Raw genomic sequence first — 18520 nt, 5'->3', positions numbered from 1 at the left:
GAATAAGTAAAGGAAAGTGTAAGCCCCAAATAATCTAAATTGCCTACTCAGTGCTGTGACTGATAAGATAACCATGTGCGACGGTTCTATTAAAAAATAATTGCCTGGTGTTTTTGGTCTTTTCCTATGTTTTCTTTCTTCTCCTGTGTCCTTTCAGGTTCTCAGCTTATATAATACCATAAATCCAGAAGCATCTGCTTCCCCTTGCTGCGTGTCCCAGGATTTAGAACCACTCACCATTCTCTACTACATCGGCAAAACACCCAAGATTGAACAGCTTTCTAATATGATCGTAAAGTCTTGCAAATGCAGCTAAGATTCTTGGAAAAGTGACAAGACGATAATCACACAGTGATGATGATGATGATGATGATGATGATGATGGTGACAAAGGCAATGTTTGTAACAGGAAAACACGAGAGAGCCTTGCTTCATCAGTGTTTAAAAAAAATTTGAAAAAGCGGTACTAGTTCAAACACTTCGGAAGTTTGTGTTCTGTTTGTTAAAACTGGCATCTGAAACAAACAAAAAAAAAGTTGAAGGCTTTATTCTATATTTTACCTACTCTGTAAGTGAGAGAGACAAGAAGCAAAACCTTTTTTTCTTGAGAAAAAAAAATAAACACTGGAAGAATTTGTTAGTGTTAATTATGTGAAAGAAAAAAAAAAAACAGGAAAATCCCGTTAAGTGGAGTTGCTGTACATACGTTTTTATCCCACGCCTCACTTGATTTTTCTGTATTGCTATGCAATAGGCATCCTTCCCATTCTTACTCTTAGAGTTAACAGTGAGTTATTTATTGTGTGTTACTATATAATGAACATTTCATTGCCCTTGGAAAATAAAACAGGTGTATAAAGTGGAGACCAAATACTTTGCCAGAAACTCATGGATGGCTTAAGGAACTTGAACTCAAACGAGCCAGCAAAAAAGAGAGGTCATATTAACGGGATGAAAAATGCAAGTGACATATTATATGACCGAGCAAGTCTGCATGAAGAAAAGACCCTGAAAACACATGCTCTCTACCAACTGCCGGAGGAAGCTTCTTGTAAGGTTCAAAACTGAAAAGCCTGTTAATAAAGGAAACTTTCGGTCAGAATAAGTCTGTAAGATTTTTTTTTTTTCCTTTTTAATTGTAAATGGTTCTTTGTCAGTTTAGTCAACCAGTGAAATGTTGAAATGTTTTGATATGTACTGGTCAAACTTCAGACCTTAAAGTATTGCTGTATAGCTATGCTCTAGATTTTTCCTTCATTTCGGTGTAACCATACCTATATTACTACAATAGATGGGTATAGAAGCCAGTATAATTGGAAACACATCTGCAGATCTCTTTTGCAAACGATGAAATCAAAACATTAACTACTTTATGTGTAATGTATGAATTTTTACCATATTTTTAATGTTCTGTAATCATGTCAACTCTGATTTAGATTGGACTTAAATTTGGGCGCTTTTTAATGATCGTTCGGAATTGTGTGTTTCCTTTATCTGGCCAGTACTTTTGAGTAAAGCCCCTGTATTTTGACTTGCACTACAAATACATGTTTGATAGTATTTGTTCCACCTGTGCTTTTGCATTGTCCATTATTATGACATAAGCTACCTGAGTCCACTTGTCCTTTTTTTTTCTTTTATAAAAAGACGTAGTTTTCCTTCCTTTTCTAAGCATCATTACTAATCAATTCAGACATTAACAATCTTCTATTTTAGGGAAATTGGGGATTATAGATACATAGATAATTGAGGTGAAATGTTTTAGTTTTAGCAAGGGCTTAAGGATCTGACTGGAACTCAGAATCTTGGTGACTGGGTTAAGAAAGGTTTCTCTAACTTGGTTTAATCAGTATTTTCACGGAATTCTACTGTTATAAAAGAGCAGACAGTTCATAGGAAACAGCTTTTTCTTTAATCGACCTTTTAGTGTTCAGGGAGAAATGGAAAGATTTACATTTTAGTTGATTTTTTTTTTTTTTTAAGGAAGAAAAAAAGCCCAGGTCAACCTAAGTCATTTAGTTTATTTCACTGAAGTTAAGGTTTTTATAGATGTTCTTTGAAGGTTGAAAAGGCGCTAGGCAAATTCTCCCATGATCAAAAAATCCTTTCTTTCCTCTGAATGAGAGTTATCAAATCAGAGGTTAGAATTTACCTTGCTGAAATACATGATTTGCCACATTTTTGCAGAGGAGGTAACCTTATGTCAGGGGTTGTAGGATATGTCAGTCTGTCAGTTGTCTCTTATTTAGCTTTAGGATAACAATTAATAGTAAGTCAATGGAATATTTGCAGTTTTACCTGAAGAGCAGCACAATGACGTGTGAATCCAGAGTGAAGTTGTTTGTTTGATATAGTGTTCTTCTTTTTTGGAATTTCCTGACCATTATTAAAATGACAAATTGGATTTGTTTGAAAACTGGAAAAGCAAGAGATAGGATGCCACAATACCAAACAACCCTTGGGTTGGATGTAACCCAATCCCAGATTGGAGTGTGTTGATTTTTTTTTTTTTTTCTCTTCCACTTTTCTATCCATTCTATGTAAATCACTTTTATTTCTGCAGGTATTTTCCTCTCAGATAGAATGACATTTTGTTTTGTATTATTTTGTCTTTCCTCATGAATGCACTGATAATATTTTAAATGCTCTATTTTAAGATCTCTTGAATCTTTTTTTTTTTTTTTTTTTTTTTAGTTTGGGGGTTCTATAAGGCCTTTATTTCCCATAAGTAAATATTGCTATGAGAGGGGAGGGAGATGGGAGGGAGTGGGGAAAATGTTAGTATGTGGGGGGTGGGGTTGGCCTGCAGTTTCTCTGTGATAAACAGCAATACGATTTTATGGTTGGCATGATTTTTTTTTTTTTGAAAATGGAACATAAGAATAGCTGTTTTGTATTTTGATGACTGATTACGCTGTATTTTAACACAATGTATGTCTGTTTTTGTGGTGCTCTAGTGGTAAATAAATTATTTCAATTATATGTCAATGTGTTTTTCCTGTCCTGGTATCATCCTGGAGACCAGAGAACACTTCTGATTCAGGGAGCATGATCTCAAGCTAGAAAAGTCATACCAGCTTTAAGATTGTGCTTTTTTTTTTTTTTTTTCCTTAGAGAGATTCAGTCCAGAGATGTCATGCTTTAGAGTTCAAGAGCCAGGATGTATCTATCAAGGCCTGAAGAAAGCCCTGTGCAGTCTTTTTATTCTCTTGTTTATTGCTATTTGGTAATTGTTGGAGATTTAGTTTCCATCCAGCTTGACTGTCTACCAGAAAAGAAATGCAGAGAGATGTTTGGACCATGCTTTGGCTTTCTGATCCTATGTTCTGCCAACCCCAGGGCCAAAAGGACTGGTCTAGACAGTATCCCCTGTAGCCCCATAACTTGGATAGTTGCTGAGCCAGCCAGATATAACAAGAGCCACGTGCTTTTTGGGATTGGTCTTTGAGAGCAGCTACTTCTCTATTTCTCCCCTACCGCTGCACCAAAAAACCCCTATTCCCGCAAACTTCCTTGGCTGTTCCCTGCAAAACCAGACTTTGCAAGTGAGTTGCCAGTCTCTCAATAAATCAAAGTAATAAAAAAAGTCGTTGTGGCTCCATCTGGCTGTCCTGCTTTATCTAATGAAAGAACGAGTTTGTGCCTGTTGTCTAAACATCACCTAGAAACAAACCATCCATTCAAACGTCTAGGTAGAACAGAAAACGGTTCCCTTTTCTACACTCTGTGTTTCATCTTTTATACTCATCTTTTATAGACAGAGGAAGTGTTTCACTTGAAAACAATTCGTTCGTGCTTCTCTGCAGAGGGCCAGTACCAGGCCTATCACCCCAGCCCCCATCACCTTTATTTGAAGTGTGAGAATAAGAGGATATCATAGGGTCATGAAAAGAGTCACCTAAGAGCTGTATCAACTTGGTAAATTTGTCAGCCACTCTGAGCCTCCGTTTCCTTATCTTTAAAATAAGGATGAGATTTACCCACTTTATGGGGCTTTGTGTGTTTGTTTTTGTGCCCTTGCTATTGTTAAGTAAATGGACCTAGGAAAAATACTTTGGTGTTTGGCCTGTAGATGATGGTCAGTAAATCGTAGTCTTAACAGCTCTTTAATGTCTATTCAGGCTGTAACCAGGGGCCACACCCCTTCCTCTTGATACTGAATGTGTAACCTCCAGACCCTAATCTCATCAATGAATCAGGCCATCAGTTATTCCTGAGAATATTCTGTCACTCTTGTTTCTTAACTTTCTGGTTACATGACTGACCAGAAACTGTTTAAAATCATGGGGAAATGTTCAGGTGAAGCTTTGCTTCCAGCCCACCGATGAAATTCAATGTAACGGAGACAAGGCGGTTAGTTGACGGTCCCATTTTCTAAGATGATGATACTGAGACCACCCCCCCCCCGTTTGTTGAGCAACCACCAGCTACTGTTCTCTGTTATCCTACTTAACCTCACATGTCACCCTACGATGTAGGCTTTCTTGATAGAACTCCATTTTACAGGGAAATGAGCAGACTCGGAATGGTTAAATTACATGTCCAAGATCACCCAGTTTGTAAGAGGAAGGTCGAGAACTTCATTGTTCAGTACACTAGCTACTTGCGTGGCCTTCAAGCCACTGAAATATGGCGAATCTGAACTGAGACATTCCAAGGTGTAATATCCAAACCATATTTTGAAGATTTAGTACAAAAGAGAAAGAATATCTAATGTCTCATTACTTTTTTATATTGATTACATGTCTAAATAATACTATTTTGAATATATGGGATTAAATAAAGTATATTACTGAAATTATTTCACCTGTTTCTTTTTTACTCTTTTAATACAATTACTAGAAAATTTAAAAGTACATATGGGGGGCTTCCCTGGTGGCGCAGTGGTTGAGAATCTGCCTGCCAATGCAGGAGACACGGGTTTGAGCCCTGGTCCGGGAAAATCCCACATGCCGCGGAGCAACTGGGCCTGTGAGCCACGATTACTGAGCCTGCGCGTCTGGAGCCTGTGCTCCGCAACAAGAGAGGCCACGATAGTGAGAGGCCCACGCACCGCGATGAAGAGTGGCCCCCACTTGCTGCAACTAGAGAAAGCCCTCGCACAGAAACGAAGACCCAACACAGCCAAAAATAAATAAATAAATTAATTAATGAATTAATTTTTTAAAAAGTACATATGGGGCTCGTATTCCTACCCTATTCTATTTCTCTAGAATTGTTTTTTCAGTTCTTTCTTAGAATTTCCCCATCTCTCTGATTACATTGCCCATCTATTCTTGTGTGCTGTCTCCTTTGTCTATTAGAACCCTTAGCATATTAATCACAGTTGTTTTCAATTCCAGGTCTGGTAATTCCAACATCCCTGCCATGTGTGGTTCTGGTGCTTGCTCTGTCCTTTCAAATTGTGTTTTTTGCCTATTGGTATGCCTTGTAAGTTTTTCTTATAGCTGGACATGATGTTCTGGGTAAAAGGAACTGCTGCGAATAGGCCTTAGAAACATGGTGGTGAAGTGGGAGGGGAAGCAGTCTATAGGTCTATGATAAGGTCTCAGTCTTCCAGTGAACCTGGGCCTCTGGATTGTGACATTCACAGGCGGTGCTCAGATTTCTTCTCCCTCCTTAGCTGGGGCAGGATGGCTAGTATGTTGCAGAGTTGGATATTTCCCTTCCTCAAGGTCAGCAGTTCGTTAGTCTCTGATAATACTGCAGCAGGTTGGCCTCTGCTTAACTGGTTTCCCCAGAGGGCTTGATAAGAACAGAATGCTCTGGTGTATTGCAGAGTGATTCCTTTGCCCCACCCCCTGCAGGAAGTCCTAGATTTTTCTCTGGTATTTACTGTGGGAATCTGGTGGATCTCCTGGAGGTGAATCTCACAATATTGTGTGTGTATGTAGGGGTTGGGAGGAGGCTATGGGTGGGTCCCCCAGAGTTTTTAACTCTCAGAGGTGTTCACACTGAGCCTCCAGCAATTCGTAAATTACCATTCAGCTTTTCCTATCCCGGCACTAGTTCCCGCAGTGGTTTCTTTCTTTTTTTTGTCTATCAATAATGTGATGGATAAAGCATAGTCCATTCATACAATGAAATGTTGTCTAGTAATTAAAAGAAAATGAATTAGATTTAAATGTATCAACATATATACATCTCAAAAATATGATGTTGAGTGAAAAAAGCAAGTTACAAAAATACATGTGCAGATGACCATCTTGAAGTTGGATTTTATCTATATCTATTGCTTATATTTTAATATGTATGTATTCACAAATAATATATTAATTTGTTCTTGAATTTTATGTAAATCATATCACACACAGCAGTTTCTGCTTATAAGTCCCTGCTCTGATAAGTGGTGATGACCTCTATTTATCCATCCGTCTCTTCAACCTTGGGGACAGTGGTTTGCCCTGTGTCCTCCCCTCTCTGTGGATCCAGGAAGATTTGTTGATATTTTTTCAGTCTTTTCAGCTTGTTACTAGTTGTTAGGACAGAGTGGTGACTCCTAAGCTCCTTACATGTGGAGCCAGAAGTTCCTTCTACTTCTGTTAGACAGCTCTGGTGTAGAATTCGAAAGCAGTTCTGTTTAAGGGCTAAACTATTCCCTTAGCCCGCCCCCTGCAGGAAGTCCTAGATTCCAGCTTTTGTTTTGTTTTGTTTGTATTACCAGCTTTTGTTTTTGTAATTAACCTATGATTGAACAATATTGAGTCAAACTCTACGAAATTGTTCTTGTAGGTCGTGATTTGTTGAAAGTTGCCAATTCTTTAGGGTTCATCCTAACAGTTGGAGCTGATTGACAGATGTGGTAATGAAAATACATACATTCTACAAGCTCCACTGGCAAAGCTCTTGATAAAATTTATGGTTACTTATCAGCAAAGCACTACTGAGACAGTACAACCTATTTCTAGGGTAGCTGGACTATCGTACAAATCTTTTCAGTCCATAGAAATCTTCATTTATGCACCTGTGACAACATTTTCTACTGTGTTGAAGGGGGGAAAAAAGCCAGAATACTCACTGTGCTCTTTCAAGTCACTGGTCCTGAGAAGATACTGCTTTTCTATCTGTAAATAAGCTGTGCTCTCTTTACTAACAGGTCTTAGAAGGGTGGATCCAGGCTTTGTGTTCCGGAAGCTTATATAAGGGAGGTTTTGTTTTTTGTTTTAAAGAATCAAAATTACAAATACAAAATTAGATTCAGAGCCTTAGAGAGGGCCCAAAAAAGTGAGAAGGTGGGATATTTTGAGCTTTAAGAGCTTTACTGCAGGGCTTCCCTGGTGGCGCAGTGGTTGAGAATCTGCCTGCCTAATGCAGAGGACACTGGTTCGAGCCCTGGTCTGGGAAGATCCCACATGCCGCGGAGCAGCTAGGCCCGTGAGCCACAACTACTGAGCCTGCGCGTCTGGAGCCTGTGCTCCACAACAAAAGAGGCCGCGATAGTGAGAGGCCCGCGCACCGCGATGAAGAGTGGCCCCCGCTTGCCGCAACTAGAGAAAGCCCTCGCACAGAAACGAAGACCCAACACAGCCAAAAATAAATAAATAAATAAATAAAATAAAGCCCCACTTTCTCCCAACCGGGAAACCTAGAGCCTTTCTGAATTTCTATGTAATGTGGATTGGAGTTGAATAGCATAGGACCCCAGTAATATTAGTGCCACTTGAAATCAATCAATTAAAAAAAAAAAAAAGAGCTTCACTGCAAACTGGCCTCTGGGCTTAAGCTAACACATACCTTTGTTACTATCAAATGGTCAGCTTGTAATTCTAGCAAAAACTATAGCCCATCTCTTTATTGATAATCTTCTAAATCACATCTTATGTGCTGAACAAAGGAAAAAATGACCTTGGTTTTTCTAACATTCTGAGTCAGAAGCAGTAGAGGCGATGTTATTTTTATACCTCTTTTGAAACACCCTATGAGACTGGAGACATTGTTAATATAAATATTAGGCAATTGTGTCAGTAAATATGAATAACTTCACCTGAAGTTGCAGAAAGAATGCTTTTCAATTACTTTTTTTAAAGGAAAGTATTTCTCTGGTCCCCTGCCCCTCCTCCCCAGTTGTGATGATTGTGATTTTGTCTTTATTTCCCTGAAACACTTTGTAGTTGGTTTCTTTATTTCAGCAAGTAAAGGCTATTTGGAGAAGAGATGAGTGTATTCCTGTAATTGGGCAGAGACCTAGTAAAAAGAACAGAATGTACTGAGGGAGACAGTGCTCTGTGATCAAAACTAGGAAAATCATTCAGCCTAAGAGAACAGACATAATTAAACAGCAAAGCAAGAAATTAGTGGTCCCCAAAAAGACCCAGTACAATCTCTCAGGCTTTTCCCCCAAAGTGGGATTTTATCTCCCGTAGATGCCAACCCAACTGAAAGAACACAGATGTATGACTCAGGTGACATCATAAAGGTCTAGCCAACTCTAGAGATGGAAACACTCTCCTCAGGCCCAAATCTCCATTCTGATTCATATAGAAAATCCCCAATCTCAGGATGTTGGGAGCAAACAAGTAAAGAACTTATGCAATCCCATCCAGCTCTGAAGGCAATGTGAAGTCATGTAGCTTGGCTTGTCCTCAAACATGGGTGTAACATTAATTTCTTCCTTTGAAACAAAATTAAGTTAAACAGTACAGAAAACTGAGGAGAACTTTCAATCAAGTGGTCGTTTTTCATTTCATGAAATATCAGATTTCACATCACCATACGTGTACATCTTCCCCTTGCTCACATCCTGGTGTCCCCAAAAGCCACTGGCTACATTCAGATTCCTACAAAGGTGAAACACAGAGAGAAGGTGGCATGGCGACCTAGAGGAGGTCCAGGGACGTCTGGCAAACCCCTGAATACAGTCAACCATAAGGAATTATTCCTGTAGAATTTTACCCGAAGAGATGAGATAGATAGGTAGATAGATAGATTTTTAAAATTTTTATTTTAATATCCTCAGGGGTGTAGTGCAGGAAACAATTCCAACCAAGGGTGCTAGGATCAATTTTTATTTATTTCCTCTTGTTCCAGGATTTGGAACAGTGAGACCAATGAACACTCAGGACACAATGGAAGGGGAAGTGGGGAGGGGACACAAGGAGGGGGACAGGAAAGGGAGTGGGTTATTCTGAGCACCAACTTTATGTGCATCGCCCACTGAGTCAAGAGCAGGATGTTTGCATAAAACACCAAAGCAACTAAACAAATATAGTGAGAAATATAAAACAACTGGTCAACCGGCTTAAGCTCAAGCAAAAGATTCAAAGGAAGAGTCCCACTGTGCCATTGTCTTTCAACAGGCGTCTTGGAAAGCCAAGGAGCTGGTTGCATAAATGATGTGACTGGAAGAAGTGGTTCTTTGTGCTCTGTCCCTGCCCCACCGTGATGGGTGTTTAGGATGGTCACATCGACCCCCAGGGGTCTCCCTCAGAACCGTGAGCCATCCCAATCCTATGTTTCCTATTCTGTACCCATCCTCGTTTATCTTGTATTCTCAGCCCCTACTATACAGCTCAGCTCATGGCAAAAATCAAAGAAAGGCATGAGATGGGATTATAGTCCCAACTCTGCCACTGACACTATCTGGGACTCAGAGAAATCATTTTCAGTGTCTCCTTCAATAAAAACAAAAGGGTAGATTTAAGTGATCTACAAAGTCCTTTGTAAATTCCTTTTTTCTGATTGATCGGATGCCCTCGTGTGTTTTTCTATGATTGCACCTGTGAGCATAAAACATCTCTCCACTATAATTCATTCAACAAATGATTACTGAACATATCCTACGTAACAGATTTTGTTTCAGGTTTTAGGTTCTAGGTTCACAAAAGTGAACAAAACAGCCTCAGTCTCTGCCTTCGGGAAGTGATGCTCTGGGTGGGTGTGGGGGGGGTTTCACCCCAGTGAAACCCTAAAGAAGATGCTGTAACCCATTCTCTCGCTGCACCTTCCTTGCTGCGGGTGCTGAGACTTGGTTGACCATCACTGGTGGAGGCAGAATCAGCAGGCACTTCTTTGGCTGATTTTAGAGGTAATGGAAAAGGAAGAAACCCTGCTTCCCCCAATACTTTCTCCACTAGAGCAAAGCCTTTCGTTTGCCAATCCGAGAGGTGGCTGGTCTATAACCCCCTTGCGAGAGAGAGACCAACTCTGAAGTTCACACAAAGGAATTGTTGAACTGCTCTTCATGATGGAGAAAGACCGGAACCATGTTGCTTCTGCAGGTGGAGGCTCAGCAAAGAGGGCTTCAGGTGCATATTCCACCACCTATAATCCTTCTTACCAGTGAACAGTAACTAGTTCTGCACCCCAGGAGCTCACAGTTTAGAGTGAAAGAAACAGTGGACCCAATTATACTTATCCTTCGTTTTGTTGCCAGCAATATCATCATCAACAAAATCATCACTATGGTTTCTTGGTTTATCTCCCATGGCTAATTTGTTCCATCTAAACCAACGATTCTGAACCAGGAGCTATTTTGCCTCATCCCTCTTCCCCTGTGGGACATATTTGACAAAGTCTGGAGACGTTTCTGGTTGTCACAGCTCAGGAAGTGCTGTTGGCATCTAGGAGGTAGAGGCCGGGGATGCAGCTAAACATCCCACAATGCACAGGACAGTCTCCTTCTGTAAAGAATTATCTAGCCAAAAAATGTCAGTGCTGCGGAGATTAAAAAACTCTGATCTAGATCAAAACTTCTGCAGCATTTGGTAGTTATCAAGTATTTCACAAGACAGTAAACCATGATGAACACATTTGCAGAAACGTAGTGTGAGTAACTGTAATGGGTTTCTGAAATAACACAGTAGCAGAAGTGAGGATATCTCCAAAAGCACTCATCACCTCAACCTGAGAGTCTCTTAAAGCAAGTTCTGCGTTAATTTGTGTCTATTCTAAGGCTCCAATCACGACTGCATATATTGGAAGGTCATTTCACCCTCAGTGTGCTTAGGAGTCTTAGGTCTCTGGAGCGAGTAGGCTTCTAGTGAAACGGAGCAGGACCCTGTGGCGCTCTCCCGGGTACAAATCTTTTCTGTGTCCCCCGTTTCTTGTTTGCAGGAAATGGGCTTCGTTTGGCCTCCTTGACCTTACCTGGGTTCCAAAGGGCAGATTCAAACAGCTGCTAATCAGGGAAGGGAGGGGATGCAGAAACAAAGGTGGAGCAGTCAAGAAATCATAGTGCAGCCTTGGGGCAGGGTCCTGGTTCCTCCTCAAGGGATATGCATAACAATATCTTTGAGTTCTTCTGCAGGAACTAAGGCCCTCCTCCACCCCGGGGGTGAGGAATAGGGGGAGGATGGTAACTTCAGGCTGAACACATGATTCCTGGAACACCACCCTCTTACCTCACTACCGGCCAATCAAGAGAAAATCTGTACACAGTGGAAGATAACAGACCCCATCCCCAAATGATTCTCCCTTCAAAAACTTCCATGGTCAAGCAGAATCTTCGGAGTCGGCTTTTGGACACGAGTCTGGCTTCTCCCCAGGTTGCCAGCCTCCTGAATAAGGCATCCTTTCCTTTCCAATCAACACTGTCTCTCAAGTATTGGTTTTCAAGTGAGGAGAAGCTGAACTTGAGTTCGGTGACAATAGGAAACTCTATTGGAGGGTATATAAAGTTGTCCTCCTCAACTTTAACCAGCAATATCAACCAGATATTGCTCAAACATTTAAGGAAGGCCACTTCTGGACTCCTAAATTTAGGCTGTTCTGAAAAGACTAACAGATCTCTCTCCCTCTTACCTTGTTCCCTCCAATAACATCTCCGCAGTTTAGCAAGAGAACCTTTCTCCAGCAATGATAAATATGTCAGTCCCTGTGTGAATCCCTTCAGAGCATTCCCATTGCATAGAAGACAAATTTAAAACCCTTCACATGGTGGATAGGCATTTTAAGACTGGGTATTTCGATATGCAGAAAGGACTTTTATGTTTCTATGACTGAATCCACTTAACTTCTGAACCTCTAGTTTCATTTGGGTAGCAGAACAATTAAGCCTGCCAAGCCAAGATAACTGTGTCACTTCAGTTTAAAAGCTGTCTCTTTTGGCTAACCGCTCAGTCAGTTTTGGATTTGTTCTGCCCACTCCTTTTCCTTTTCTCTGTTGCTTGGGTAGCATGTGGGCCCTAAGAGAGTCTTCCTTACCCTATGGGGACTACAAGGAGGTATATATATATTTACATGTGTATATATATATATATATATATATATATTAATTTTTATTTGAGTATAGTTGATTTAAAATGTTGTGTTAGCTTCTGCTGTACAGCAAAGTGAATCAGTTGTATGTATACATATATCCACACTTTTAAAAATTCTTTTCCCATATAGGTCATTACAGAGTATTGAGAAGAGTTCCCTGTGCAATACAGTAGGTCCTTATTAGTTATCTATTTTACATACAGTAGTCAAGGAGGTATATATTTGGCCTGTGGTACTTTTCTCTCTTCACTGGCCTTGGGGGTATATCATAACCCATCAAATCTTGGGCTTTGCTTCATATCAGATGGGGTCTAAACAGGAAAATAAAAACCACTAGTGTTTGAAACAGGAATTTTATGTACAGCACTGGTTACCCAGGTGATGGAAGGGCTGAGAAACCAAATAGAGGACTTCAAGGCAACCCTAAGATTAGTAACAACAAGGAGCTGGTAACCACACCCAAGCCAGAGGGAGGAGAGAAGAAGCAGTTGTTTCCAGAGCCCAGGGGCTGGTGTCAGAGGGGCCCTGTCTGTAGGGAGCTGGCGCCTTGAAGGACACATGACCTTTGCTGGAAATGTTGCCTGAGGCGAAGAAAGAGAGAAGTTCCCAAGTTTCTTTCTTCCTGTTGTCCTCAGTGTTCAGCCCAGGTCTTCACTGGGTAAACCCAGTGGGAAGCCAGGTGAGATGGGAGCCTAGGAGTCGTGACATGCAAGAGTTAGCCTTCCTATGTTGCAGGACAGGGCCGGGGGACGGTGAGGATTGATGTCATGGCCAACACACCATGTGTGCTTGCTTCATGTGCTACTAATGTCGGAGGACTTGCTGTAGCTGCCCTCTTGTCAGGAAGATGTGCTCTACGTTCTCCTCATCCTAATGCCCATGTCTCCTCTGGTTGATTGAACCTCTCACTTCTGAGCCTTTCTCAGCGAGGTTGGGTACTCTTGCCTGTTTTTCTTGATTTTAGCTGAGTTCATAAAGCTCTCTGATGCTGCCTTAGGTTCATCCTTTCAAACACCTCCTTCACTCATTGTTTTCCACAGCTCAGGTCCCATGTTCGACTGCCCTATGAGGCTTGCTGTCTAGGGAACTGGGACACGGATGTTCCTCAAACATGATCAAGGTTACGGGACTTTGGTCCCCTTCTCATCATCTAAACCCTAATCAAGTTGCCTCCAATCTCCTCTTTCTTATTTACTTGTGAAACTCTTATTTCCTTTGAGGAAATAAAACATATTCTTTCTGTTCCATATTGGGCATATGGAAGGGGCAAACACTTAGTTCATTTGTCTCCAGATCAAGGGAAGCAGTACTTGGGGTGGTGCACCTGAGGAATTTCACCTAAGCCTCACGATATCTAGATCTTATTTAGATAACAAGATCCTGGACTTCGAGTTTATGGCATGGGACATTGAGGTTTGGAAGGAGGAGTTAAGTGTATGTGGCATGTGGGAAGGATATGATCTATTGTAGTCAGAGGGCGGACTCTGGCAAATTATATAATATTTTTCAAAAGTGACTGCCACAGTGTATCCCATCCCACACGCCCATCTTACAGCATGAAACTTATACTCCTTCCATTACTTGTGGGGTCTATGTCTTGTCCCCTTGGATCTGCCTGGGTTTGGGACTACAGTGGGAGTGCTGTTATTTGATATCCAAGGATAGGTCACAAAAGGCAGAGCTTTTGCCTTGTTCTCTTGGGATACTTGTTCTTGGAAACCAGCTGCCATGCTGTGAGGAAACCCAAGCAACATGGAGAGACCACATTAAAAGTTTCTGGCCAACAGCCTCAGCCAAGATCCCAGCTGACAGTCAATATATCCACTGTCCAACTTGTGGATTAAGAAGGCATCAAAGGGCTCTAGTTGCAGCCACTGACATTCTTCACAAAGAACCTCAAGCAAGAATTGCTTAGGTAAGGGACTTCCCTGGTGGTCCAGTGGGTAAGGGATCGACCGGGTTCGATCCCTGGTCAGGGAACTAGATCCCACATCCTGGCACAGCCAAAATAAATAAATAAATAAATAAACTTAAAAAAAGGAGAATTTCTTAGCTAAGTCCAATTAATGCCCAGAACCGTAATAGTAAGAATAATTATTGCTATTTTAAGCCACTGATTTGGGGTGATTGGTTATACAGCAATGATAACTGAAACCATGGTTATTTTTGACTTTGTAATTAAGAAGTTAGCTGCATGACTTTTACTAATTAAACTAAGAGCCCCTGTGAAATAAGAAAATTTAATTAGATGGTCTGCATGGACTCCTTTCTCTCAAAAAATAACTTTGTGTGTTCAGTCACTCCAGCAACTTTAATATTACAAGGATCTGCATAAATTTCTGGAGATGCAGAGATAAGAAATCCACCAGTCTCTGGCCACAAAGTTTCACAGTCTTCTGAAAGAGCCAGATATATAATATGTAAAATACAATCTGGAAGTCAAAAGCAATTAATTTATCAATATTTATTGAGCACCCATGATGTGATAGGCACTTACAGGTATTGGGAACATAGTGGTTTTGAGAAGACAAAAACATGGAAATGATACTAATGGGTTTATAATTAATACATGTGTGAAGCACATTGGAAATGTACCAAGGTTCTTAGTAACAAACAACAGAAAATAAGTCTAGTAAAATTATTAGGTCAGACCATATGAAATTGGTTTATTGTAGGTCAAAAAAGATTGTCTAAGACTTCCCTGGTGGCACAGTGGTTAAGAATCCGCCTGCCAATGCAGGAGGCACAGGTTCGAGCCCTGGTCTGGGAACACCCCACATGCCGCGGAGCAACTCAGCCTGTGCACCCAACTACTGAGCCTGCGCTCTAGAGACCATGAGCCACAACTACTGAGCCCGCGTGTCATAACTACTGAAGCCTGCATGCCTAGAGCCTGGGCTCCACAACAAGAGAAGCCATGACAGTGAGAAGCCCACGCACCACAACAAAGAGTAGCCCCTGCTCACCTCAGCTGGAGAAAGCCCGTGCGCAGCAACGAGGACCCAACACGGCCAAAACCAACTAAATAAATAATAAAATTTTTTAAAAAATTAAAAAAAAAAGATTGTCTATTGATACATTTATATGACGCTCACAGAATCAATAGGATTCAGGGAGACCAGACTTGAGGATTAGCAGGGATCAAGGAAACCCTGGAGGGACCAGAGACAGGGAGGAGGAACAAACCTCCTATTGCAGGAATTGCCATTGGGGCACTGCTGAGCCAGCCACCACCGCTGCTGTGGAGGCTGTGAGAATGGCCTGATGCTTCCTCCATCTGTGCCTCCCTCACTCAAGATGGAAAGTTCCAGAAGAAAGCATCCAGTTGTCTGAGCTTAGGTCATGTGCCAATTCCTATGCTTAGAACATGGGTTTATAGAGGCGGAATCTGGTTCCCTTGGCTTCCATGGTGGGTGTAGCAACAGGAAGTTATCCTTCTAGCAAGTCTGCTTACACTGGGGAAACATCATTACACAGGGGAAAAGGCAGGTTTATTAGGAAGGTAGATGGAGGCTGGGCCACTAAATACTGACTAATGTTTATGTATCAGTTTAGTAGGGCTGCTGAAGCAAAGCATCACAAACTGGGTGGCGTCACAACGTAAATTTATTGTCTCACAGTTCTGGAGGCTAGAAGTTCAAAGTCAAGGTGTCCGCAGGGTTGGTTCTTTCTGAAGATTGCGATGGAAGAATCTATTCCAGGCCTCTCTCTTTGGTTTATGGATGGCTGTCTTCTCCCTGTGTTTCCTCACATCATCCTTCCTCAGAGATATGTCTATCTCTGCATCCAAACTTCCCCTTTTAACAAGGATACCAGTCATATTGGATTAGGGCCCACCCTAATTACTTCATTTTACCTTAATTACTGCTGTAAAAACCCTGTCTCCAAATAAGGTCACATTCTGAGGTTCTGGGAGTTAAGATTCCAATATTTCTTTTGGGAGGAACACAATTTAGCCCTTAACAGTTTAAATCAGAAGTGCAAAGGAGAATGAATAATTATCCCTGGGGAAGTTAAAGGAAATAATAAATTGTATAAAAAGTGGGCTTCACCCATCAGCTAATGGCTAGATATTTCTGCCAATAATAGAGAAAGATTTGGGCCAATTTAGACCAAACTCTGTTACCCAGTCTCCTTTGTGAAACATTTCTAAAAGTCTACAGTTGCGAGGTGGAGAAAAGTTCACATTCTCTTATGGATGGGCTCTCTGTCTACCCTCAGTTGTCCCAAACCGGGGTACACAGCAGAGTCATCTGGAGGGATTTAAAAATTAGAGATTCCTGTCTCCATCCCAGGCCTACTAAATCGGGTCATTTTTGAGATGACAAGGGGATTTTGTAGTAAAAAAAGGAAATCTGATGCAGTCCCAAGCTAGCATTTGTCAATTACAGTTGACCCTTGAACAACAGGGGCTTATACGTGGATTTTTTTTCACTAGTAAATACTACAGTACCATTCGATTTGCTGTCGGCTGAATCCATGGATAGCGGAGGGCCAAATGTAAAGTTTTTTGTTTGTTTTATCGAAGTACAGTTAATTTACAATGTTTTGTTAGTTTCAGGTGTACAGTAAAGTGATTCAGTTATACACACATATATATCTATTCTTTTTCAGATTCTTTTCCCTTACAGGTTATTACAAAACAGTGACTATAGTTCCCTGTGCTATACAGTCCTGGTTGGTTGTTTATTTTATATATCGACCATATATATTATACGGGGATTTTCAGTTGTGGGGCGGGTTGACGCCCCTAACTCCTGCATTGTTCAATCGTCAACAGTACTGCCTAAACAAATGGGTATAAACTTATGAGAAAATGTTCATAAAAATGGGACCAGTTCAATGAGAGAGTTTCCAGACACTATAACTATTTGAAAAGCTATCAGTCAGAAGATGAGTATTGATAATGTCATGTGGTAATTGATTCCCACTCACATCTCCAGGGATCTGATTGTCTCGGCTCCGTTCTCTGTTAGGAGATGCTTGTGGTTCTGTCTAGCTCTCCAAAAGCAGTGTTGCCTGTCTCTAAAAAAAAGAAGCATCTTTATCTCCAGTCCATTGCGTGGTGAGGATAGGGTTGGGTTTCTTGGGAAAATGTCAAATATCAAACATGAAATGTTTAGAAGACCACAGTTTGTCATTTCCCAGGACAAAAAGGAGAATTGTTTCTTCACATGATGGTGCTGCAGGAGGTTGAAATGGAAGTTTGGCAAGTGGGGCGGTCTGTGATCCATCACCTCAACTAGACATTTCCTGTGGGCCTGAGTTTTTCTATGGGAACTTTCTTGAGAGTGTCTCTGGTAGAGAGTCCTTCCTTGATGACAGCTCTTGATTGGGTCTCCCCAACTGATACAGAGCTCCGGCTTTGCTATTGGTCTCCAATCAACTCAATCTCTCATGATAAAAAGTGCAACTCAATTTTGCTAATTTTTCCAAAAATTAAATCAGTCAACTAGTTGATTCATCATAGGTAGCTAATATAACTAGTTTTTGGTTTGTGTTTTGTTTTGTTTTCCAACAATGCTTTGGTGTCTGCCTATGTGCCTTTAATGAGGATTGTTTCTGAGGCAAGAGGAACATTATCTGGACTTCTGGCATATAATGAATGCTTTCCCAACTATATTATAGTATTTGGTTCAAGCCTCTGTTTTCCTCTGCTAGCACCTGTCTGCCAGGTGCAGAGGGAAATGGAGTGGAGAAGCAAAGAACTGATTTGTCTGTGTGACCCAATATTTACTACTTAATTGGTTCACGGGAACCAGGTTGACACAATTTATTTCTAAAGAAAGCAGACCCTGCAGGAGAATGTGAGTGCTTGACCTTAAGAGTCCTGAGATAAAATGGATAAATATGCCAACTCACGGGGCCTGGCACATAATAGGTGCTCAAGATTTTGGTGTCCTTTCTTTGTCTCCCTAATCGCATTATGTCCTTACCTCATGGCATCTTTCTTCATGGCAAAACTCCCCCGAAGACCGCTTCCTTGCTTTCTTCAAACCTGTTCCAACGAGGCTCGCTTGACAGCTATTAGCTGCCCGTCAGGCAACACTCGTGTAAAGAGACCATCAATTAGGAGGCTCACCCCCAAAGCGAGCCCAGGTCTGTAGATCCCCTGTCTGTCTTCACAACTCTCCAATTACCCACTTCTTTTGGAAAGCTGCCCTGACTCCAGTGCCAGGGTACGCCCCCCGGTGCAACTGGTCGTCGTCCCTGTCCTTGGAGGGAGGAGGAAATCTGTTCTGTAGGGGCCGGGTGAGGTAGCACTGCCCTGACATGTGTTGAGCCCCTTCAGCATCCTGGGAATTGGCTCAGCGGTTCTGTG

General features: G+C 41.4%; 1 protein-coding gene across 2 annotated transcripts in view; it reads left to right on the top strand.

Moving 5' to 3' along the window:
- The window catches only part of TGFB2 (transforming growth factor beta 2), an 81601-nt gene extending 80676 nt beyond the window's left edge, over positions 1-925 (top strand). Inside the window, exon 7 of one of the 2 annotated variants that reach the window (XM_036874330.1) lies at positions 158-925. In XM_036874330.1, coding sequence (XP_036730225.1) covers positions 158-316 — 159 coding nt within the window. In that variant the 3' untranslated portion in view covers positions 317-925. The remainder of the gene's footprint in view (positions 1-157) is intronic. The other variant, XM_036874321.1, reaches the window with a different exon arrangement.
- The last annotated feature ends 17595 nt before the right edge of the window (positions 926-18520 follow it).

The sequence above is a fragment of the Balaenoptera musculus genome, chromosome 1, assembly GCF_009873245.2.
Source record: "Balaenoptera musculus isolate JJ_BM4_2016_0621 chromosome 1, mBalMus1.pri.v3, whole genome shotgun sequence".
NCBI classification, from domain to species: domain Eukaryota; kingdom Metazoa; phylum Chordata; class Mammalia; order Artiodactyla; family Balaenopteridae; genus Balaenoptera; species Balaenoptera musculus.
This window is presented reverse-complemented; position numbering and strand designations above follow the sequence as displayed.